General features: G+C 41.1%; 1 protein-coding gene and 1 long non-coding RNA gene across 7 annotated transcripts in view; both read left to right on the plus strand.

Annotated features, from left to right (window-relative positions):
- Window positions 1–31: 31 nt before the first annotated feature.
- On the plus strand, window positions 32–12,084 carry LOC141577941 (uncharacterized). The gene is made up of 2 exons (XR_012507595.1): window positions 32–137; window positions 11,387–12,084. It is a non-coding gene; the product is annotated as an uncharacterized LOC141577941 (long non-coding RNA).
- Window positions 12,085–23,632: 11,548 nt separating this feature from the next.
- Window positions 23,633–25,824, plus strand: part of ATP13A4 (ATPase 13A4) — a 127,500-nt gene continuing 125,308 nt past the window's right edge. For 3 of the 6 annotated variants that reach the window (XR_012507596.1, XM_074365834.1, XM_045519807.2), the window contains exon 1: window positions 23,638–24,012. Coding sequence is in view for 4 of the 6 variants with exons in the window: in XM_074365834.1 (XP_074221935.1) it covers window positions 23,950–24,012 (63 nt within the window). In the remaining 2 variants the exon portion in view is untranslated. Of the gene's footprint in view, window positions 24,013–25,824 lie in introns of all 6 variants that reach the window. The other 3 variants (XR_006726485.2, XM_045519805.2, XM_010959266.3) reach the window with 3 other exon arrangements.

A 25,824-nucleotide genomic window follows, 5' to 3' on the forward strand; every position in this document is an offset into this window, starting at 1 on the left:
CCCTTCCTAGGCGGGCAGCACAAATAGGCCGGGGAGGACTCGCGCATGCGCTCAAAGCCTCTGGAAGGACCAATGTATTTTCGCTTCCCTCACCGGGCCTCGCCCTGCCTCGCCCTCTTTGTTTCCGGGTCGGAAAGGTGAATTCGAGCCTCTCAGGCTAAAGGCTTGGAGAGGGGACGGGTCGAGATGTTGGGCTGGGATTGGCGGGTTGAAGGGCATGAAGTCTGGATTGATAAATTCTCACTAGGTGGCTAACAATTTAAGAAAATTTGATATTGAGAGAGTATGGAGGAGCGTAGGGAATACAAAATGCGTACAGTGTAGGAATAGAGTAATAGAACAGAGTAATGAAAACCCACGACTTCCCCCCACCCTTCGCCCCTGAGCGCTTTTGTCGGCGTCTTTGTTTACAAAACACTTTAATATCCTCAGAACGGGAAGTTGGGGGAGGAGTCATGGACGGGTTAAGTGCTTTAGAATCTCTGAAGGTTAGATCTGAGTGGGGCTCAGATTAGATGGGCTAAGGGTTTGGAATAAGCTTGTGGAGTTTATAAAGTCATCAAAAATGATTTCGTTCATTCACTCTTTAACCGGCTCTCCTCTGGCTTTTAATCTCACTAATTTGTTGAAATTGCTGCTGTCAACTTCTGCAAAAATTGCATATTGCCGGTGATCACTGTACTTCTCTGCATTCAGCTCAGAATTTTAGGTGTTCAGCACTCTCTTTAATTGGCTTCCCTCTCCTGGCTTTCAGGACATCGCAGTCTCCTTTTTCTTCAAGTCTGTTACCCCCCCCCCCCCCCCCCAGTCTCCTTTGTTGGTTCCTCCGCCTAACCTCTCAACAGTTGGAGGGTTGGAGATCCTAGACCCTTTCTCTTCTGTCTTCATTATCTCCCTAAGTAGTTTAAAGTCAGTTCTATAACTTTAAATACCCTTTTCCCCTTCCAACTCTTAACATTTTATGTTTTATGTGGAAACTGGGGACCTAACCTATGGAAGGTAGTGAAGTCAATCAGTGGCATAGCCAGGACCAAAATTATAGTTGCCTTGTGCTCCCTTCATTTTAAGGGTACCATCCCTACACATGCTACACACAAAGAAAATTTCTTTCCCTGTAATCATCAGAATCATAAGTCAGTATCATCCATTCATAGTAATACCAAGTCTAGATCTAGTTACTGGTAGTAAACTTCCCAAATGAAGGACTCTGGGAATTTTCTTTATTATATTTGTTATGGTGACTGTTTTAATGGCAGGAGCAAATAGGAATTTGCTATACTGATCTGTACAAACTGTAGCTCTTTCCAGGTTTATTGAGTTACGCAAAAATTCCTTTGTTACTGTTAATTCCCTGTTGTTCTAGGGAAAAGAAGAGAAACCTAATAACGGTAACTCCTTTCATATATGAGTTATCTTTACATTTTACAAAGTCCTTGTCTTGCAATTCTGCTTCTAAGAATTTAGCCTACTGAATCTGTTCCATAAAAAATTGGATTCGCCTCTTGGAGGTGTTGCAGGAGAATGGGGTGCTAGAGGATGGTCATGTCCCAGGTCTCCGGTGAGTCCCTGGGACATACCCTGCTAAGTGAGTGTCTCTGGCTTCACATAGGAAAGAATTCAAGAGCAATTCATAGTATACAGAAATACAACATTTTTTGTATTGACCTTGTATTCTGAGATTCTTCTTAACTCATTATGTCCAGTGGCTTATTTTTTTATTGATTTCTTAAGGTTTTCAATGTAAACAATCATGTTATTTGAAAGTGTTCTACCTTATATTTTTTTCCTGCATTATCACACTGCAGGTTATACTTTTAGTCTTAAAATACAAACATTATAAAATAATGTGGATCTAATAATTTACAAATGATTTCAATTTCAATTCTTGCACAATTTCACAAAGGTTAATGTGATTCAGTTTCACCTTTATAAAGAAAACTCTCAAATCTGTATTGTAAGCTTTACCTCCCTCTGGAATTCCAGGACTTGATTTCTAAATGCATAATAGATTTTTTCCACCTGAATAACTCAATAATATCTCAGCATTAATCACCAATCCCAAACCAGAATTATCATCTCCACTCGAAATTAGCTTCCCTATATCCACAACTGTCACTAGCACTGTTGATTCACTGTGGCTTGAAATCCCAGTCACCTCTGATTGCTCTCCCTCATTTTTGCATTTAGTTTTCTATTGATTTAAGTACTCAGAAATATGTTTTCAAATGATGTATCACCTCTACCCCCATTGCTACACTTTAGCTCAGGCCCCTCATACTTGACTTTCCCAATAGCTTCTCATCAAGCCTTCCTGAGCCTGTTTTTCTCTTTAGAAGTACATCCTTTTCTGTTTCTCCAGAACTATCTTTCTTAAGCCCACTTGATTATGCTAGAGTTCTGCCCTATAGCAGAACTTCCCCCCTTTTCTTGGTCCTCAGTGTGTACTCAGTCACACTGTTTACCTTATTACATGAGTGTCTGTCTCTCTAGCCAGACCACGGTACCTTGAAAGCGGAGCTGAGTTTTACTCTTTTTCAGTATCTCCAGACCAGGATTCTTAAGAAATGATTTGTAAATGTTTGTTGATGTGGATTATAACATGCTTTCCTGAGGGGTGGGGAGAGTTTAATAACAATGATGGTGCAGTTTTGTGTCACTTAGCTGCTTTCCTTCTCCAGGAAACCACAGAGGAAGAATGCAGTGTTAGGGAACTTGGGCATCTCCCAGGAAGAACTTGGCAAAAACTTCTATTGTAAAAAGTGTAACCCAAAAACTTAAGAAAACAAATGCACTGAAAACTTGTGCTATTTAGCTTTTCCCTTTGTTTTGAAGTTTCCTGTCTCTGACTGCTTATAATTCTGTCTCCTCTTTGGGGCCAATGTCATGTCCAAAGCCTGCAGAATACTCCTTTTTCCACTCACTCAGTTCTGAGCATTCTACCCCCTACTTAGAGGTATTTTTGCTCTACGCTTTGAAACATTTCTTCTTTGATTCTGTTTTAGACGAATACCATATCGTCTACCTCTACCCTATTCCAGGCCTGTCCAGCCTTTAAGTAACCCTGCATCGTAATCTATTCCTGTAACGCCTGTACCAAATGCCTTTCCAGCTTGCAGGAGTCTTCCTCAGCAGGAGTGGGTGGAGCTGTGTGCCTTGCAGAGGGACCAGCTGTCACATCCTTGCTGCTCATCATTGTAAGCTGTTGACAGCCTCCTTGCTCCCTCATGCCTCAGGTGGTCTTAGCTTTGTGTTAGGAAGATGAACAGTTGAAGCAACAGCCCCCTACAACTGCTAGAATCCTAATCTGGTTTGCAAACAGCACCGGAAGAGTGAGATCTACTATCTCCCAGTCTGGAGAACCACCTTAGCAGCAATGACACTTGCATTTAGAGAAGGCAAAATGGATCTACTGACAGTGATTCATTTACCAGTTTATACTGGTAGGAGAGACGCTGGAATGCACAGCCCCCGAGAAGTTCCTTCACGGGTAGGATTAGATATGCATATTTGCCTAAAACGAACTCAGATTAGAATCCCTTCTTTCTTTGCTTCCTTCACTCTACCTAGTTTGTCATTTTGTTGGGGATGGGTGAGATTTAGACGAGCAGAAAAGATGGAGGAAGAGATCCTGTAAGGATGTGTGCGGTGAATCTGGGGCTCCATGACCATTTTAGGTTTACTTCTGCATCATTCTGTTTTCCTGACATTGTAATACGGGCTGATCTGTCTCCTTACAAAATGAGCTAATACATATGAAGCGTTAAAAGTATGCCTGGTACACAGTAAACGCTTAATAATTGTATTCGTTAAGAAAGGATGGGATATGCTGCTCTAAGAAGATAAACTCCCAAATGTCAAAGACTTAATCACAGTACAGAATTATTTCTTTCTCACGTGACAGTCGGATGTGCACTGGAGGGCTCTCCTGAGGCTTCCCTGTTAAGCCTACGCCGTCTGAAATAGATGCCCTTTAGGGTTACTCTGCTGAGCTCTAAGAATTGTCTGGTCTGGTTTTGAAGGGCTATCATAGAAATGACTTGACAATGTGACTACTACATGGGTGGTCAGTACAGTCAGAGATCATTTCTGCCCACATTCTGTTGGCCAGAACCTAGTCACGTGGCCAGCTCAACCACAAGTAAAGCTGAGAACTACAGAGGAGAACTCGGCCAGTTGTTCTCACTGCCTGTCTCTGCCTTACAAGCATTAGCTATAGCAGTAACATCAGAAATAGTGTTATTTTTCTCTAAGCATGAGATGTTTCCTTCTGTTTAAGTACTGCTATCTATATTCCCATTGAACTTACAGTTTTAGATTACTTTTTAACCTATGTCCATCTGTTTCTAAAACACCATGAGACCCGCTTTTATTTTATTCTCCATAGTGAGAGAGGAAACTAATTTTATTTTACTCTCCATAAAAGGAGAACCAGCATATTGACAGTGGTTGGATTTCTTAGAAACCCACTGAACGAGGGCTCAGAATTAAAATTCAGTTGATTTAAAGAAATGCAATACTAATCACACACCTGAGTTTACGATCTGAGATTCATACCTATTCTATTAAACTGTACATTCTATGCAGAATGAAAGAGCTTGAAGTACTTTCAACTTGCAGGATTTTTCCATTGATAAGACCTGGCTATTTTAAGAGCACTGGAAAAAAGTCACTGTGAGGTGCAGGCTTCCACATGCTAAGTTGCAACTTAGAAATCTGTCTGACAAAGGCTTGGCCTTGGAAATTAATCCCACTGCATTAGCCAAAAAGACACGAAGAAGACTGCTCTCGTGCTTACCTTCCATTACCTCAGGACGCTGGGTTTAGGGCTTCCAGTGCTGCCAAGGAGCAGTGCAGACAGCAGGCCTTCCATGGTCTAGTCTACCCATGGGCAGTGCAGACTATGTGATTTCCTCTGGTCGTATCTATGAGCAGGGTGGACAATGTGACTTCCATGTTCTATTTTTATGAGTTCAGAGAAATATGTTAACTTTCTCAAGGTCACACGTTATTCAGATATGTGTGGTATATTTAGGGCTCAATTTCCAAACTATTGCCTGAAAGAGTAATGGAAGAGAAAAGTGAAAAGTGGTTCAGAGCAGATCACAGAGTATTTTGAAGATGTCAAGTTATATTTGGATATTTGTCTTTTGGCAAAAATTCTTATGTGTAACAGCTTTGTGGGGAAGCACCATACTCCAAATGGTGCTCTATGGAGGTTACTTTACCGTGAGGGGTGAGGCGTAAGATTGGTTAAAGGTGGGAGACTAAAAGCAGAGAGCCTGGTAGGAAGACATCGTAATTATCCAAAATGTGTTCTGACTTGGATTATGATTACAAGGTCAAAGATGGCAATGAAGCTTAAGTCTAATATTGATTTTTTTTAATCGAAGTATAGTCAATTTACAATGTGTCAGTCATTTCTGGCATACAGCATACTGTTTCAGTCATGCATATACATACATTTATTCGTTTTCATATTCTTTTTCATTATAGGTTACTAAAAGATATTGAATATGGTTCCCTGTGCTATACACAAGAAACTTGTTGTTTATCTATTTTATATATAATAGTTATTATTCACAAATTTAGAACTCCCAATTTATCCCTTCCCACTCCCTTTCCCCCCAGTAACCATAAGATTGTTTACTATGTCTGTGAATCTGTTTCTGTTTTGTAAGTAAGTTCACATCTTCTTTTTTATTTTTTTAGATTCCACATATGAGTGATATTATATGTTATTTTTATTTCTCTTTCTGGATTACTTCATTTAGAATAATAATCTCCAGGTCCATCCATGTTGCTGCAAATTGCATTACTTTATTCTTTTTTATGGCTGAGTAGTATTCCATTGCACAAATATGCCACAGTTTCTTATCCAGTCCTCTACTGATGGACATTTAGATTGTTTCTATGTCTTTGCTATTGTAAATAGTGCTGCTATGAACATTGGGGTGCATATATCAATAAAGCTTAAATCTAAATGGCTGGATTTTCCTTTTTTAATGTTAAGGCTGAAAGACATTTATATGCTTTTAAAATAAACTTCTTTGATGTTATGTTTCTTTTTCCTTTCCTCTTTTGAAGCATCCATTCCATCATAGTTGCTAGCACATCCATACTTCCTTCCTTCCTTCCAGCAGTTTCTGTGCCAGTGATGGGGACACCACTGTCTCTGTGGGCCAGCTCTGCAGTGTGCCCTGATGACTGTTCTTCTCTGCATAGCCTCCAGGCCACCTTCTCCAGCCCTTGCAGAGATTCTGTAAGCTGCCCACTATTGCTTGATACAGTCCTTACCTGGCTCAGTTTTCCCAGAGTTAGTTTCTGTCACTTGCAAAAAGAACCATGACTACTTCAATTTTCTTATTTGATGCCGTAACTCAGATGCTGACTAGAACAACCTTGTCCTGATCATTTAGATAAGATTGATTCAAACTATTGTCCACGGACTGTAGAAAGTCTAACATTTTCTCCAAGAGCTCTATAAATTCCATGGAAGACTCGGGTTCTAACAGACACATCTGACTCAGAACTTTAGTGTCCTCTAAATCAGGATTTCTCAGCGTTGGGACTATTGACATTTCAGGCTGAACAATTCTTTATTGTGGGTGGCTGTCTTGTACATTGTAGGAATTCCTGGCAGCATCCCCAGTCTCTGCCCACTCAGTGCCAATCTGAATGTCATAACTGCCCTGTCCCCAGGCATGACAATCAAAAGTTTCTTCAGACATTGCTAAATGTTCCCTGGGTGGGAGGGGGTGCAAAATCACTCCCTGTTGGGAATCACTATCCTAAATTAATTCAGTGTAGGAATTGGCACTTGTTGTCTCTGTTCTCACCGAGTCTGTCCCAGCGTGGTACTCAGATATTTTCCTTAATTTCCACCCCCCCCCCAAAATTTTTAATGTAACAAAAGGTATCTAATACTGGTAGCAAAGTTGATGAAAGTTCTGGAGAAATGGAGACATTTTCATCATGAATATGCAACCAAACCAAATGTGTTAGATGCTCATGCTTTTAAAGTCTCTTGGTTGTTTCGGCAACTTGTGTTCTAGCTTCCAGCCACGTTACTTGCCCCTCCTCCACTTCTCTTACTTTATCTCTATGTACTTCTCTATTGCTCTTCTTTGCCTCCAGAGTCTTGTCCATTTTCAGTTCCCAGTTGTTTAGTTATATCTTTTTATTTCTCTGTGCCATCTTATCCCCTTAGGGTCTCACCTTCTACTCCTAATTGGCTTATCAAGGTATTTTCCTAAATAGCCCCCTCCACCATAGAAATTCTGGAACTTGTGAAGATAATTTTCACTACAGCTCCTCGTAGATAGCTACAATAGTATTAACCCCCTTTTACTGGGGTGTTCTAATTACCCATTGCAGTATAACAACTCCCTGAAACTTGGTGTCCTAAAACAGCAACCATTTCATCATATGTCTCTCCAAATGGCATGCCACATGGTTGGCTCGGGCTCCTCACAGCAGAATGTGTATTCTCAGACTAGTTCAGCTTTCACGTGGAGGCTCAGGACTCCTAGAGAAAGGGCTCTTCCAGAAGAAGTGGAAGCTGCCAGTCTTGTAAAGCCCGACCCTTCAGTGTCATGTCTGCCACGTTGGTCAAAGTGGTCCCAGAGCCTGTCGGATTCAGGTAAATGTGCATCCATCTTATGACCATAGTACTGCCTCTGGCCACAAATTTGGACATTAACCTGTCATGCAAATCACCCTCTTTCCCTCCCAGGACCCCTGAATGTCTCATCTCATTATAGCGTCAGACACAGACTTGAGGTTCAGGTTTTTGATGGATGAGAAAACTAGGAAAAGAGCTAAGAAAGCTTGGTGCTCTGAACGCTGAGGAAAGAGAGGGCTTCAAGATGAAAGTGGGCAGTAGTGTCACGGACCACAAAACAGAGACTGAGGGGAGGAGAGCTTTGGGTGCGGCCAACGGAAAGCCTGGGTCCCCTCCTCTCTCTCCTTTACTGTGGGTGATGATGCTAGGAGTCAGAGACTTGTTCATTGATTTTTTTTTAATATAATTTTCTTTTTTTGATGATATGAAATACGTTTCTTCTAGAAATTTAAGAAATAATGTGTGGAGGGAAGTGCATAGACAACCACTAAAACCTTTTGTTGAGTTGATTTCTCTATTCTTTTTATAAATATGAATGCTTCTGTGCATGTATGTATGTTTGTGTATGTGGACGTATATTCATTCCTTTTTTCTCCCATCCTTCCTCTGATTGTTCGATCACCAGCAAGACATTTCTAGGTGCCCTCAGTGTAAGGTTACCATAGGAAAGCAAAGAGAAAGAAATGAGACAATTACCAGCACTTAAGTTTTCAAAATAGACTTGAAATTTCCGGAAGATACTTTACTTAGAGAAAAAGGATTTCTAAGTCTTACAGTCTGACTTTTGCGTACACGAGCTAATTTTTATTTTATAAATAATAGACTTTGGAAGAATGAATAATGTAGGATTCAGTTTTCCTGTCATGGATTTCAGGAATCACTTCATGGCTGAGGAAGGAAAGATGTGGGAGGTGTGATTGCTCAGGGTTGGTGTAGGTCCCAGAGACACTTCTATACCTTGTGGGATGACAGACATCTCAGAGTGGTGGGGCTGGGACCTCAAGCAGAGAACTGGATCCTGGTTCCGGAGAAACCTGAGGGGGACAGAGAAGCCTTATGTGCTAACAGACCACAGCAGTATTGGAGAAGAAATTGGCAAGAGCCTAGCAGGGTACCACACCCCACGTTGCCTTTGGTCCAGGAGGCCTGGGAAAATGCCCTAGAGTTTCATTTGCTCCAAAGGTGTGGAGAGGGACTAAGAGAGGGCTGGGATACAACCCCTGGTGGAGCCACAGACATCTCAACAGAGTCAAGCCCAGTAAACACAAATGACCGGATAAGCAGAGACCAGCGATGGCTCAACCTATGCCAGTGAAGGCCAGAGGCTGGTGAACGACCAGCCTTTCTACCCTCTGTGTGACACCAACATCCGTGGAACATAGATGCTAATCTAATGGAAGAAAGAGGGAAGGGGAAAATCCTTAATTAATTGTTTAAACATAAAGTGCCTGGAAATACTCTGGGGTGACTTAGCTAGATTCATTTCCTGCGATCAGTACAAATGAGGGAATAAAACAAAAATCAAGTGGAGATATGAAAAAAAAAGTTACATTTTCTGCACACTGTGACCTAAGAAATATGTATGATGTTCATGTGTTTATGTGTATATGGTCCTCTATGTTATTCCCTAAAGTTTTGATCATATTGTTTATAGAGTTTTACTAAACATTCTATCATGAACAGTTTAATCACATCATTAAGTATTCTTAGGCATGTCTCTGTTGACTGCATAATAAATCCATTATATGGGTATGGTTTTCTTTCCTTCCTTCCACAATCCCCTGACTGTTCAAAACTTAGTTTCTAATTTTTTACTGTTGTATGTAACATATCTTTTAACAGATTAAATCTTTTCCTCTAACTTGCATTATGTTCTGGGGGACAATCTACAAAAGTGAAATTACTGGGTGAAGGTATTTAAATATTTTTAACTCTTCCTGTTTACATTGTCCGCCAGCCTTCCTGTCTGGCTGTGCCCTTTTACATTCCCGTCAGCTGGTGCCTTCATCTGGCTGTGCCTTTCTTCAGAGACCATTCAGAAGGGTCAAGTTCTATGTATATGAACAAAGTGGGATTCAGTCCAGTAGATCAAAGCTCTGAGTGTATCTTGACTCTTGTCTAGCCTTTGAAACTTCAAAATTGTCTGGAGCATGAAGGCTGTCCTTTGACACAACATGTAGATTAAATATTAAGCCACTAGAGGGCAGAGTTATCCCACTAAACCAAGGCGGGGGGGGGGGTGGGTTGTTTTTGTTTTTTGAAAACCCCAGCCAGTTTATACCGTCAATTTAGATCTAAATCCTGACATTGCCATCAAAGTGGCTCCAATTATTTTCACAAGGTGATAGAGGCTGGGATGCTATATATTTAAAATAAGCTGTTCTACTTTCTCTAAAAAACACACTGTATTCACATTACTTCCTCTTAAGAATGAACTTTTAATTTTAGAATAGTTTTAGATTTGCAGGAAAATTGTAAAAATAATATAGAGACTTCCCATATATTCCAAACCCAGTTTCTCCTATTGTTAACATCTGGCATTATATGGGACGTTTATCACAGTTAATGAACCAATATCGACACGTTATTAGCAAATAAAGTCTATAATTTATTCAAGTTTTCTTAGTTTTAAACAAATGTTCTTTATTTGTCCCACGATATCCCATTACACTGGGTTGTCTGTCTTCTTAGGCTCCTCTTGGATGTGACAGTTTCTTGAACTGTTTTTGTTTTGATGACCTAGGGAGTTTTGAGGAGTACAGGGCGGGTATTTTGTACATCATCCCTCAATGGGGATCTGTCTAATGTGTTTTCTCTTAATAGATGGGTTTATGAGTTTAAGGGGAGAGTATTACACAGGTAAAGTGCAGTTCTCATCGCATCTTATTAAGGGTACAAACGGTAGGCATGATTGGTGACTGTTGATATTGAGCTTGATCACCTCGCTGAGCTAGTGTTTGTCAGGGTTCTCTACCACAAAGTTGCTCTTTTGACCCCTTCCCATGCTGTGCTCTTTGGAAGGAAGTTGCTGTGAGCAGCCCACATGTAAGGAGTGGGGAGCCATGGAATCCTCCTTGAAGGGGCAGTATCTACACACATTATTTGGATTCTTCTGCTTAGCAGATTTGCCTCTTCTCCGCTATTTATTTATTTACCCTATCCTTTATTTATATCAGTGTGGACTCGTGGATCATTATTTTATACTTTGGGTTATAATCCAAAAGTCCGATTTAAAAATTCTGTTGCTCAGACTGTTTTGGCTGTTGGGATCTTCCAGTTGCTCTAGTGCCCTTTTGATACATCCCCATCATTGTTCTTTTTGTCTTCGTTTTGTTTGTTTTTGAGCACTGCTTGACTTTCTGGCCCTAAAAGAGGCTTCAAGCTCATCATGTATATTTGCTGCCCTAGTCCTGGCATCAGCCATTTATTGCAAGGAGCCCTGGTCCCTTTTATTGGAGAATGGTCTTAGAAAGGAAGATCAGGGTGCTAGGGTTATGCTCACTTAGGTACATATTTTGCCTAATTTTATGCTTCCAAACTGCCCTGTAAAGTTATTAGTCCTACTTTATGGATAAGCAATCTTTGCAACCATGCAAATCTCCCCTAGCTAATTGTAGAGCCTGTCCTCACGTCCGGATTCAAGGTGACTACAAATCCATGTTCCTTTCAATATGCCCAGAAATAATGGCTCAGGTGGAAGAGGAGAGTACATTACTCCCTGCAACTGGGTGAAAGATGCTTACTTTTACTTTTGTTTTCCTCCAGAGAAAGAATGGAGTGAATTGCTTGCTGAAGCTCTCTGGCAGTCAGAGGAAATGGGTGGTGCTTCGGGTGCCCCCAGTTTACTGAGGGCGCCACCATGGACCCGGGACCTTGGGTGGGCTATCCTGATCTGGCTCACGAGATCAGAAGAAGGGGAGTGTCTCTGGAGGAACCAGGGCAAGCTTCAAACAGGACCAGAGCCAATGGGATTCAGAACGGCAGGAGCTGGCGAGGAGGAAAGAAAGAACATCAATGAGATGAAAACTCCTAGAAGAAGGAAGCGTTCTGGTGGAAAAGAGAAGGCCTAATGCATAGTAACTGAGTTTTCATTCCTCAGGGCAATTCAGGAGGATTTGGTGGCTCCTTAGTGAGGATAACTTTCCTGACACAAGTGAGGCACACGGGGTCTTTATTTGGATTTTTTCTATGTAATTGGAATAAACTTGCATTACATTTCCAACTCCTTATCTTTGGGAATAAATAATATTAAATTCTAGCATATAGATTGACATTGTAAAGCTCCCAATGGGGCAAGAGACTTGGGCTCTAGTAGAGGTTAAGTAGAACTTGAAGAAATTATGCTGTAGCAAAACATGTTTTTAATAACATTTACTTTTTCTGATTATGGCATTAAAGCATGTTTATTGTGGCAAACTAGATAATAGAGACAAGCAAATAAAGAACTCTCTCACGTACAGATACTCACTCTCAGATATTTCTTCTTTATTTTTTTTTTGTCTCTGCATCCATCTATAATATCAGGCTCATGTTGCATATAAAAATTTACATCTTGTTTTTCACTTAACATTTTATTTCCTTTTTCATCTTATCAAATATTCCTGAAAATTTGATATCTAGTGGATGCATATTATTACATCGTATTGGATATGTTCAGTTTATCATAGTATGCTGTGATTAAATTTTTGTATATGTACATTTTGAATATAGCCAAGACTACTCCCTTAGGAACAATTTCTAGAAGTGGAATAAAGTGGTGATAATAAAAGCATCTGCCTCATAGAGTTGATGACAGGAAAGTGAGATCAGAGGAGTTAAACCACTCACAACGGTGTTTGGTAGATGGCAAGCATTCAATGAATGTTAGGTATGATTGCTGAAAATCCATTCTACCTGATAAAAATTCACAAGCAGTCTTCTAGAAAACTCCTTTTCATTCTTAACATAAGCATGTCATCAAATATTTGAGTAGTAATTGAAAATATCATGAACCACAATGTTAAGCTTTTGTGAATGACATCTGGGGCAAGAGGGGTTGAAGAAATTAGCAATAGGCTAAATTTGTAGGGTTAAAGGGGCGAGAAATGTTATGGAAAGGAATGGTGAGACAAATGTCACCATTGCATCTGATGGAAGAGTAACCAGGGCTTACGCTGGGATAGTGCGTGTAACATTGTGGGACTAGAGGTAAAAACAGGAAAGGCTTTTGTGACTTAACGTCTTCCTGGGGCTGGGAGTCCCCAGAAGATCAGGTTTGGGGCTATGCACCCAGGAGTTACAGGTTATTGGGGAGAGAATACAGGCTAAGTGGGGTCACCAGTGCTTTGGGAGGGAGTCAGGCCAGCTGCTGTTCCGATACATGGAATGTTCAGTTGTGGAGAAGGTATAAGCTGGAGACCATTTGCTCTATCATAAGGGTTAAAAAATTAAAGCAAAGTCTGAAGATCCAAAATTAAGCAATCTTTGCAACCTGAGATATTACATTTCGATAAATGAAGCAGGAATTTAGGAGAGTTGCAAAACGAGTAGGTTAAGAGAACGATGATGGGTGTGTTGCCTCCATGGTCGAAAACTCACGTGTGTTTCCTGGAGGGGAGGGGAGCACTCTGACTTGATCCTTTCGGCAACCACATAGGTTTGTGAGTGGAGGACTCAGGCACTCCGTTCTGTGCTGCTTTTACCTCTGCTACCCCCCATGGTGCTCACTCACACAGTCTCGTGCCTTGCCCTTCACGGAGCACTTAACTCTCGTCTGAGCAGTGCTAAGTGCTTGACAAGATCTCAAGGAAGGGACAAATAGCAGTTTCGTCTAACAGGTGAGGAAAGTGAGGCTCAGAGCAGTGAAGTGACTTGTTCAAGATCAGAGTGGGAGAACAAGACACAGGACGGGAATGTGTTTCCCACCTCCTATTCCAAATACCTGACCACTTAATGCAATTTAGTATGTGGGCTCCTGGCTGCCAGATGCCAGCAGAGTGCTGACGGAGAAGGTGTCCTGTGCAGGGGCACTGGGAGCAGGGAGGAGAGGAAGGCTAGACACCTCATGTACATAATGGAACTTCTGGATTGGAATCAGACCAGCTAATCTCTAAAGTTCCCTCCCAATGCCAAGACTATCTGACTCTAAATTCCTCTCATTTAAAAGGCTGAGGCTGCCCACGTTAGACAGTGAGGCTGACAAAGGTTAGCTGGGATTCTCTGTCTTTCCAGTGCCCTCTGATGGCCTTTCAAATGTCCCTGGAAACCCAGGGTTCTAAAACCACCCTCATAGGCCTGGCACCCTTGTATTAAACTACCCCTACCAATGCTAAGAATTTCACAGAAGTCAGAACATTCAATAATAACAGCAAATGTTTGCCACATTGACTCTGTGCTCAGTGCTTTATATGAATTATCTCAGCTAGCTTCTTATCAACCACAGGAGATTTACTAGAGGTTAAGGGGTTTGTTTTGGATCACACTGGTGGTAAGGGCTTCAGTAGTAATGGAGCCCAAGCCACCAGACATAAAGGCTCCTATGCTTCCCTACTTTACTGAGGTGTGATTGGATTACAATAAACTGAGCATATTTACAGTGTAAAATCCGTCAAGGGTGTACCCGCGAAAGCATCATCACAATCAAGAGGACTGAAGCCCTTACTCTTAACCACTAGGCAGCAGCTTCCCGCGCTAATCCTAGCTCTTCCCTTGGTTTCGCTAGTCAGTGTCAATCTCGTCCTACATGACAAGCAGTCAGATGCTTGAAGATGACCAACCTGCGCTTCCTAAATCTCCTATTCCTTAAGACAAGCACCTTCGTGAGTTCCTGCAAATGCATTTCTCAGAACATAGCTGAGTTTCACTTATCAGCTTGCTAATCCTCCCACACAGATTTCGCGCAGGTAATTGGATATTTGGATGATTCTTCAATCTGCCAAAAGTCCTGCAGCTTTTGCCTTAAAGTACACAGGCTGGGACCAAGCCTGCAGGTGGCAGCCAGCGGTGCCCTCAGCAAGGCCCATGTTGGCAGGCTCAGTGGCCAGGGTTGGAATGTCTCGGGCTTAGCCTGGCCTGCTTTGAACCCTCTCGTCCTAATAGGCTGACATTCTTCAACCAAACAATTTGTGCATGTGTTTATTTTAGAAATATTAATAAAACATTTTATTATATTATTTATTTATTTTCATTGAAGTATATATAGTTGATTTATAATATTATATTAGTTTCGTATGTAAAGCATAGTGGTTTAATATTTTTATAGATTATACTCCGATTAAAGTTATTACAAATTAATGCCTATATTTTCCTGTACTGTACACTATATCCTTGTTGTTTATCTATTTTATACATAGTAGTTTGTATCTCTTAATCCAATACCACTGTCTTGCTCGTCCTCCCTAAAATAAAATGATTTAATTGTCTGTTTTCTCATTTTATGCACGTATATGGAATAAATATATAAATATTTTCAATATGTATTATATTTTATATTTATATATATACTATTCCATAAAAAATATTTTTTTAGGAAAGAAAAAATTCCCAAGTACAGTTATCTTCAACTGCCACTAATTTTTCCTTTAAAAATATAATTGGCCTAACATTAGACTGGGCATGAGCACATTATCTTATTTATCCTTACAACCATCCCATTGAATAGAATAGTATTATTCCATTTCACAGATGAAAAGCTGAAGCTTAAGATAATTAAGTAACTTGCCAAATTTTCCATTGTTATTAAATGGTGGAGTCATAATGTAAGTTGTTTGATTCCATGGCTGGACCTAATTTCAGGGCATCAAAGATTTGGGAGGTGAGTGGCAGAGGGAAATAGGAAAACAGTGGCTAAAACCCCAAGTCCAAGGATTCCTTTGATTAAATCCCTTCTTACACATCACATCACACACACATGTATTTTCTGCTTTTACAAAAACAGGATTATGTTCCACATAGTGCTCTGCAACTTAACTTGGCAGTTTATGTATCATGGGTGGCTTGCTATGATAATACATCTACCTTATTTAAACAATTTTTCTTTTTTGAACATAACCCATACTTGCCAAAAATGTAGATTCTGTGTTCCCACTTCCAGGGATCCTGATTTGGTAGGGCTGGGCTGGGAGGCCACAAAAAGTTTGGAAGAGCTCCTGGGGGCAGGACAGGGACCACTGGTAAAGAACTTCTGCTCCTCTAAGCACCTCCTGCAGGGAGAATGGAGTATAAACAAATGGAGCAACAAGAGAGCAGGCAACCAGCCAGCGATAGGGGTCCTGGTGCCAGAGAAGGACTGAGAGGAAAGGGGAGAAGGTGGCTCAGTCCCCGGTGTAGGGAGAGGTATTGGGACATTTCTGTGGCAGACATGGAAAGAATGCGGTCTTTCTCAGGGACTTGCACAGGAGGGCAGTGGCAAGATGGTGACAGCCCCCAAACGCCTCTATAAGAACAGAGGTCGGGCTGGAGGCTGAGGAACTTATTTTAAAGTTGCATATGCATGGCAGACTCAGTTTTTCCTTAGACTGTTAATTTGAGGTGCTTCTGTAGGGTTTTCGGAGGGTTTGGGAGAGCTAAAGATCTCAGCAAGCCTCCAGTGACACCAGGTTAACGGGAGGAAGGTCTGAGTACTGGGAGTGCATCAGGTCCACTCTTTTATTTTTAAATCAGGAAATAACATTTCCTATCACCCATTTGCTTAGGGCATTGGGAGACGTGCTAAACATGAACAAATAAAAGCTCCAAACTTAGTCGTTCATTTCAGCCTCTTCTCCCTCCCAAATATCATTGATCAAGCCACTCAAGAGTCTCCTCCTCTGTGCAGTGTCTTACTTGCTGATGAGTGATGACAGCGATAACTAGCATCAAGTCATCCTCAAGAGGACATTTGGAAGGATGATAAACAGGAAAATCAGCAGCCAGTCCCAGCTTTGCCTCTCTCTCTCCATCTCCAGCTGGGACCTGTTCTTGATTCTCGCCAGGAGGCTCAGCCATTGTGGGGTCATCCCAGCCCCACAGAGGGGGTACTGAACCCAGCCAGGCCTCACTCTCCAGTGCTCACACTCCCCACCAGTCTGAGCGGGGACATTGCCCTGATTCTGCTAATTCGCCTTCTGCCTTATTCCCAAGTGTCAGGTCCCCCGTGGGTACTAGTGTTCCCAGTTCTTGCCTGGCAGCCTGCACTTGTGCCCCAGAACCTTCCTAGGAGTAAGGACTGGGCTTTCTCTTGCCAGGCTCCTACCTGGACCTGGAACACTGCCCTAGGCCCAAAGCCCCTGGCTGGGCCTAGCCATTGGAGGATAGACTCCCGGAGCCATCTTCCTGTTTGGATTTCCAAGTATCACCTGCACCGTGTTCCTCATGGCTGGACTTAGCTGTTCATTGGAAATGTTTCCACTTCTGTCTTATGACCTCCCTTCCCTTGGCCAACTGCCCTCCTTAGCTGTAAGCAAAGATTGCCAAAACTTCAATTGCCTGCTGGATTGAACCTTCTTTGTCAGCATCTGCGATTTCATCAGTTCCCCAAGTGTAGGTATTTACTACACTGGGTGTGTCCACATCCTTTCTACCCTGCCTCAATAATTGGATACACTCTGCAATTCTGTGATATGGCCATGGCTTTACACAATTAGTATGTTCTGCAAACGTCCTATCTAAATAGAACTTTCCAAATGAAATCCTCTTTTAAGTATGCTAGAGAAACTGTTTTAAAGAACCCTATTCTGATTCCTTAACAAAAAGTGGGTAACAAGGTGGTACTGTGTGAAGTACATGACGTAAGTCTTGAATCATTTATTCGAGTCCCACCTCTTATAGATGGTGACCTTGGAAATCATTATACAGTGTTTCTGAAACTTTTTCTTCACCTGAGAAACAATGAGGGTAATTTAGTCATTTCTAAGACCCAGTCTAGTTGTAACAGTCTGTGATTCTTAATAGTTACACCTTAATATGCACTGTTTTGATATTCAAAATGTCAGGTTAAAAGTTCTCAAAATTAAGCACACTGGCATGAAGTTTCTGCCTGGGGACTCTTCTCTTTTGGCTTTTGTTTTTATAGACTGTCATTAATGACCTGGGATTGTCATAAGAATTGCCAACTTAGATACGCTTCACAGAAGGGAAGCTACCTTACCTCCAGAGAGGAGCTTGTTATGTTTTATTTTTGAAAATAACAGAAAGCAAGGGGGGCTCTTCTGAACATGGACCAACGCGCCACCCCAAGTCACCTCAGAGAAGGTCAGGATCCAGTGCCAAGCAGGGACAGTTGAGAGCAATGCTTCCAACAAGTAGAGCCAGCATTAACCTGCTCTTTCCTTCTGTAATTAATGGGGAGGCCCTGTATTGCTATATTAGACCCTTTCATCTAAGGGTTGCTAAATGTTTTACAAATGTTAATTAATCCAATTAAACTTCACATCACCACCTTGAGGTAGTTAATTCTTCTTTGGGACATTACATCTTTGCTTGCTCCAGTGTACTCCACAGTTCATGCCTTAGTGCAGATTAGGATAATTAATAATGACACCTTTGAACTTAGATACAGTTCTGGACGTAAAGATCTCAAGCCCTTTACAAATAATCAGATTTGAGTAACAAGGACATAAGGGGAAGCTTGAGGCAGCGCACTGTCAATGATGACAAGGCAGAAACACCTCGCCCTTTCAGATTCCACTCCATGCTGAACACACATGACCTTGAAGAGTTCTTTGTGACCCCTTTGTGACTCAGTTCCTACAGCTCCCAAGCAGGGGCAATAATATTACTCATCTCCATACTTCATAGAGATGTTGCAAGGAATAATGTTTGTAAGATGCTGTGGAGTTCTCAGATGAAAGGTGGAAATCAACACATGATGAAACATTACTACCACTTATCTTCACATCATCTAAATGGTTTAGGCAAGTGAAGTATCAGCATCCCCTTGGTCCCAGCAGAAACTGGTACTGCCATTATTTCCATTTAGCGTCTATTACAGACACCCAAAGAGGCTGCGAAGCGCTCAGGGCAGCAGACATGCTTCTGGGAGAAATGAAAGCAAGCCGAGATACCAGGTCAGCAAAGATGTAGCTAATTTTTTGTTGTCTTTTTTTTCCCTTTCCGTTCTTATTTAAGATGGAGCACTTGAGAGGAAATGAGTGCGGAGAAAGAATCAGGGAAAGGCTGAAGCAACTTTTCCCCTTGGGCATTCCTCCCAATTCTAAGTTATCAATATATGTGTATCATTTGGAATCCCCAGAATTGGCTCATGTGCAGGTCCTCCACTGGGCCTTTGCTTTCAGTCTTCTTTGTCAATAATATTTTCTCTATTCATTTCCATTTATCTAGGCCAGCATAGAGCTCCCCACCTCCATGAAGCCTTCCTGGCCTAACTCCCTGCTTGAGCTCCCTCTGCCATGCCTCTGTAATTGGCACTTGTTTTGGAATTCATATTTTGGTGTTTGTCTCGCTTCCCTAATAGACTTAGCTCTTCCAGGATGTATTTTATTAATCTACATTCTTTGTCTAGTACAGGTCATGGGACACTGAAGGTAATCCAGTAAGTGCTAAATAAATGAGTGAACGAATGAATTCTGTCCACAAAATGTGAAGATTCGAGATCGGAACACATCAAATCCACACCTGCTTCTCTCGCTGTGCCATGCCGCACCCTGTGAGGCACACAGAGTGTGGAATAGGAATTTCAAACAGGCAAAAGTAAGGGCAAGAGAGACTGATTTAAATAATACACTTTTAACTCTTTTCGGTAAATTCCAAGGAGCACAGTTGCTGAATGTTTAATTTTATGAGAAACTCCTGAACTGTCTTCCAAAGTGACTATACCTTTTTGCACTCCCATCAGCAGGGAGAGTTCCTGTTGCTTCACATCCTTGCTGGTATTTGGTGTTGTCAGTGTTTCAGATTTTGGCAATTTTATATAGGTGGATAGTGATATCTCATTGTTGTTTTCTTTTTCTTTCTTTCGATTGGGGGAAGTAATTAGGTTTTTATTTATTTATTTATTTTTAATGGTGATGCTGGGGATTGAACCCAGGACCTCATGCCTGCTAAGCATGCACTCTACCACTGAGCTATTTACCTTCCATCTCACTGTTGTTTTAATTTGAAGTTCCCTAATGACATAATCAAATGAGTTGATTATAAATAACAAAACCAAAAGATATTTACTTAAAATGTTTTCTTGGTTAATTGCTTGAGCCTTGACTATTAAATTCTTGGTTCCTAAACATATGTCTGCACAAAATCAGGACATGCATGTTTACAGCCATCTTTTTCATAATGGCCAAAACTTGGAAGCAATCAATATGTCCTTCAGTAGGTGAATGGGTAAATAAACTGTGGTACGTTCAGGCAATGGAATATTATTGAGCTCTAAAAAGCACTGCGCTATCAAGCCAGAAAAAGACATGGAGGAAACTTAAATGCAACTTACCAAGTGAAAGAAGTCAATCTGAAAAGGCAACACATTGTGTGATTCCAACTACTTAACATTCTAAAAGGCAGAACTATAGAGATAGTAAAAGAATCAGTGGTTGTCAGGGCTCATGGGAGAGTTAGGGATGGACAGAGGAAGCAGAGAGAATTCTTAGGGCAGTGAAACTAATATCCACGATACTATAATGGAGGATACATGTCATTATACATTTGTTAAAACCCATAGGATATGTAACGCCAAAAGTGAACTCTAATGTAAACCATGGACTTTGAGCAAAAATGATGTGTCAGTGATTATAACAAATGTATCATTCGGATGGGGGATGCTAACGTGGGGAAGGATGTGTATTTGCAGAGGAAAATCTCTGTACCTTTTGCTCAATTTTGGTGTGAACCAAAAACTGCTCCAAAAAAAAAGTCTATTAAAATTTATTTTATATTAAAATTTATTTAATAAATAATAACTTTCAAACAATGTTCTAAAAGGAAATACGAGGTTTAACTTAGAGGGTTTAAGAAATTGTCCATTTACATATAATACTGTCTACAAAGACTGAATTACTTTAGAACCTGCTTAGGCAATGATTTCTACAATATTTAAGCATGGGCTGATCAAGAAAAATATTTATACTTATGATATCAGTTTGCCTTCACTGACATCATTACTTGTACTGAGCCCAGACTCAAGCTTCAAATTCAAGACTTCCATATAATGGCCTTGATCTCTCTTGTCTGCCATCTCTCGCTCCCTTTTTCTTCCTTCACACCCACCCCGGCTGCAGCAAAGAGGAAGGACTTTGGACAAGTCTGCGCGTTTCTTCTTTTGGCGGCTCTCTTGCCTCAAATGCTCTTTCCTATGGCTCCACTCTCGGTCTAGGGCCCAGCAACTCCACCTATGAAGACTTTGCTGTCTGCTTTCAAGGCCCTTCCCAAATGTTTCCTCCACAAAGAGGCTCTCCTGGTCATATACATGCAACATCCCTCGCAGAGCACTCTGGATATGCCAAATAAACCTGCAGAAGCCGTTCGCCTAACAACTAGGACTACAGATTGGGAGAGCGGCATTGCCTTGTCCAAATGCCCACTCTTCACTAAGTACTTCTGTGCCTGTGTCTGCTCAGTGGGCGTGACCATAACAGTACTGACTATAGAGACCCTGGTGAGTATTGTGAATGGTGAGTATAAAATGCTTAGAATAGCGCCTGACGGATGGAAGTGTTTCGTAAACATCCCGTTTCCTTTTCCATGGAATCTAGTACTGTTTCTGGAGATACTCATGCTGGCGGAACAACGGTGCTAAACCAGGGAGAGCGCGGCGCACAAGTCACGTGGCTGCAGAGGCGCTCGCACACTGTACCATGAGAACGTCTTGAGGGATGTGAGGAAACTCGTTACTTCAAAGTCCTCAGTTTTCCTGGGCTATGTTGTCGAAATGGTTTTCTAGGGCCTCCTGGTTTTCACAAAAGTCTTTTAGGTTCTTAGGGACTTATTTTGCTATTCCAATTTGGCTTTAAAATTGTTAGGGCATAACCAGATCTGTTTTATGAGGTACGTTCGTGCGCAGTTTTTCTGTAAAACTCTTAGTCAGTTACGCACTCATCTTAACCCCCACAGTGGTGCATGGATTGTCAAGTGTGTTCAGGAACCCAGCCAGAAGGAAACAGTGCAAGGATTGCCAGCTGTAGACAATAGAATGAAACACTTCCTTGTCACCTGCCCACTAGCACTGGCATAGTTTTACCACTTCACATATGAATATTGCTCAACCCTCATCATTCCAGATAACATTTAAAATCTTATTTTATTATTTTCCCTCTTAAATATTTAAATGATTGCCTGCTAGAACTCTTAAAATGTTCACTTATTTTTTTGATATGAGTTTTTATTGAGATATAATTCACATTCATAAGATCTACCCTTTAAAAGGTAAACAATTCAGCGAGTTTTAGTATATTCACCAAGTTGTTCTCCCCTAACCACTATCTAATTCCAGGACATTTTCATTTCCCTAAAAAGAAATCCCATATTCCTCATATTTTGATATTGTGATAAAATGTTTTATTTGGTTAAATTGTGCTCATAATTTTTAGAAATTCAGAGAACTACATGTATGGATGGATGTGTATATGTGTAAATTAATATCATAATAGCTTACCTTTTGTTTTGTTTTGTTTTGTTTTGTTGGGGGAAGTAATTAGGTTTATTTTAAATTTTTTTTAACAGAGGTACTGGGGATTGAACCCAGAACTTCGTGCATGCTAAGCATGTACTCTAACACTGAGCTATACCCTCTCCCATAATAGCTTACTTTTTTATGTTTATCTCATTTATACTTTACTGTTTGCTCAATCTTTTATACATACGCACACTTCAGTCTTGGTCTTGTTAGAGTTTTTCATGTGAGGTTAGTGATACCAGCACCAACAGGTATGCAAAGTTTAAAGAGAGTGAGTGGACACAGTGAAGGTGAAAATAACTCTCCTTTACAGAACAGACCCTGTTTCCCAGGGACTTACCCCTCATAACAACAGTTCTAGGAGGTAAGTTCTATTATCATCATCTTTATTTTACACGTGAGCAGATGGAACCTTCTGGAGCTTATGAAACTTGTTATCCCAAGGTAACATAATTAGGAAAGACAAATTTGAACCCAGGACCTCCAAATCCAGAGCACATGTCCTTAATCACTGCACTCTACTGCCTGCTGTTAAACTGAACCTTTAGTTTGATTACTCCAACAGCCCTTGGTTGGTGCTGCATAACACGCTTTCCCAAGTCTTCCTTCAGTTCCTCCGATTACCAAATGAGAACAACCAGCTCTTGCAGCTAAAATGATCACCCAGTGAGGCTGGCACAGATGAACGGCTGGATTCTGGGGTTTTTTTTTTTCCCTTTAGAGCCCACATGGATGCGTGTTCCCCTCCATCACACTGGGACTTTTAAGAGTTATCTTAGACTTCTGTTCCAGTTCTCATAGTAACTAACCGCTTTTTATCGTATTTGTTGGCATATTTAAATCCCTACAGCAGTCTGAGGGTAGCAAATATGAATTGATTTACATATGTAGTCCCTGCACTCAAATAATGTGTATTGAATATACATGTGAAAAAATTTCAGAATGAGTCTTTCCGTGTAGTCACTTGACTATTTTATTTCTAGACTTCCTTGAGAGTTTAGCCACTAACATTTTAGTGAGAGGAGACTACACAGAAGTTTGATTATACCTTTGTTCTTTTTCTGTAAGTTTCTTAACAAAGTAAACTCAATACCACATTCACATTAAGTGGAATGTTTTTTGCATACACACAAAAATGTGATTTCAAATACCTTTTGAAGAGGATTAGCCATAATTTTTACCTTTTGTAAGCAAAATGAATGAGGATCCTATTACACGCCGATGGATTAGGGTTTTCATTAATCAAGTAAAGTCTGCAGCTCTGTTAGCTTCCCTCCCACCCCAATTCTGTAGCCCCTGGGAATAAAGTGGTGACTGGGAGTCCTCGCGCCTGCTCCCCACTTCTCGGAAAGGTCCTGCCAACTCTGCATTGTCTTGCTGGATTTGCAGTCAGATGTCTTATGCTGGCAGGCACTGTGCAGGCAATGAGTTCTTTCCCTGTAAGTTGGGCACAAAAAGATCAGCATGGGAGCAGCCTCCTTTGGGACAGCTGCTCAGGGAGAATTCAGCAAGTCAGGAGCCGGCAGTAATTACTCTGAACAGAGTGGCTAGTGGGAGGAGTTCGGCTTGCTAAGTATTTAAGTACTGTCATTTGCTGAGGGAAGGTGTGCACTCCAGAAGGAGTTTAACCTGGAGAATCTTGAACTCTTTCAGTCAGCTGGCGAAGGGTGGTGGCTCGGCAAGTTCAAGTTCGTCCTGGACGCATCTTCTGCTTGGGAAGGTCAGGGAGGAGTGGAATTACTTTTCCATGGGGGACCAGTTTGAGAAGGGCCAGCAAGCTTTGCTCAATGAAGGAGAAGAGAATGAGATGGTAAGATTCCTGCCACATCCCCCCTATTCCCCATCCCCACTCCCCACCTCCAACACTGTCTCTCTCTCACACACACACACACACACATACTCAGACACACACTCACATGCTTCTTTGCGATTTGATTCTGGTATGCCGTGAGCAAAGGTAATGTTCAAGACATCTCTTTCCCATAAATATAATCTCTGACAGCAGAAGTTTGCTAGGATGAGAATACTGTATTCATTTTATCAAGAATGTTTTCTTTTTAAGTAAAATCGAAAGGGAGAAGAGTACAATGCCACTTTATGATTTGTTTTTGAGCCTCACCAGTATAGCAAGTTCTGTTCAAAACTTCTAATAATTTCAGCAAATCCCTGATGCTGGGAGCAGTGTATTCCCTGATTAGAGGAAGAGGAACAGCTACAGCGAAGCAGGAGGGCAGCCAGGGTCCTGACCTTCTCTGCTCACATATCTGTGTTCACAAAGACTGTTGGGCAGGGGAAACATATGAAATATTAACAATTATCAGCTTACACTCATTTTCTGTTTACTTCTAGAATGTTACTTGTAATTCCCTGTGTAGATTGCTTACAGACAACTTTCTGGAGTTCACTCTTTTATTTTAGATGTGTTCCCATTTGGGAAACTACAGGAAAATCAAAGATGATTCCTATGCTCTTGCTGAAATTAAAGCTATATTTCTCAATTACAATATAATCAAGAGAGAGTTAGAAATGTGTACTTTCTCTTAATAAGGCCGTTCTGCTAATTGTGTAAGCATAGTCTTTTATGCCAGTAATGGTGTAATTAAAATGTTAAAATGCGATGTTCTCATTCTCCAACAGCATTTTTATCTTCCTGGAATTAATATATAAATAACCAACCCAAAAGATATTTACTTAAAGTGTTTTCTTGGTTAATTGCTTTAGCCCTGACTATTAAATTCTTGGTTCCTAAACTGGTCTTTCAGGTCTAATCTGCTTACCTGTTCCTATAGCAACAACATTTTTTTGACCTTCAAGAGTAGATCCCTCCGCTATCAAAGCTGAAAAAATTATAGGGAAATAAAAGGCATCCAAGCTTACATGCTTTCTTAACTATCTCCTTACTTCTTTCCAATTTGACCACCAAATGACTTTAGCCTCTACACAGGTGTCACCAGAAATGACCTTCTGAGCCATGTTGGCGATCATCCTTATTTCTCCAGAGTGTTTTCTCTATATTAAGAGAATTCTCTGTGTTAAGTTGAAAATTTGATATTCATCTTGAATATTCTTCACCAGAAGGCAAGGTCTCCTTCCTTCTAATGGTTTTTTAAATTCTCTATCAAATCCTCAGATGGAAATACATCCGTTTCCTGTCTACTTATTTCTGCTCTGCCACAATTTGTCATGAAGAATCATCTACTTGCTAGTTCCTAGCACCAGGGAAACCACTGTCCCTTCTTTAGCCTATATACTGGAGTGAAGCAATTTTGTTACTAGTTCGTCTTCATAATAGCACCACCCAATCAAGCCACCAGGGAGTCAGCTTAGCTTTGCATGCAGCTGAAATCCCAGCTAGGAGAGGGCCTTTGACACGGGGAGGGACGCTGTGTTTTCTGGAGAGGAGTCATTTGGCTGGTGGCCTCAGAGGAGGTGCAGCAATTAATATGCACTCTTGAGCTCTGCCTCCTGCTCTGCCTGGAGAACCTGGCCACCTGCCTGCTGTTGTGACTGACACTGTCCCTTTTAAACTTATTTCTCCATTCCCTTCACCCAGAGCAGTAAACTTCAAAAATTATCAACATATCTTCAATGTATGCCACTTATTTTTTTTAATGTTTATTTA

Source organism: Camelus bactrianus, chromosome 1 (assembly GCF_048773025.1).
Source record: "Camelus bactrianus isolate YW-2024 breed Bactrian camel chromosome 1, ASM4877302v1, whole genome shotgun sequence".
NCBI classification, from domain to species: Eukaryota; Metazoa; Chordata; class Mammalia; order Artiodactyla; family Camelidae; genus Camelus; species Camelus bactrianus.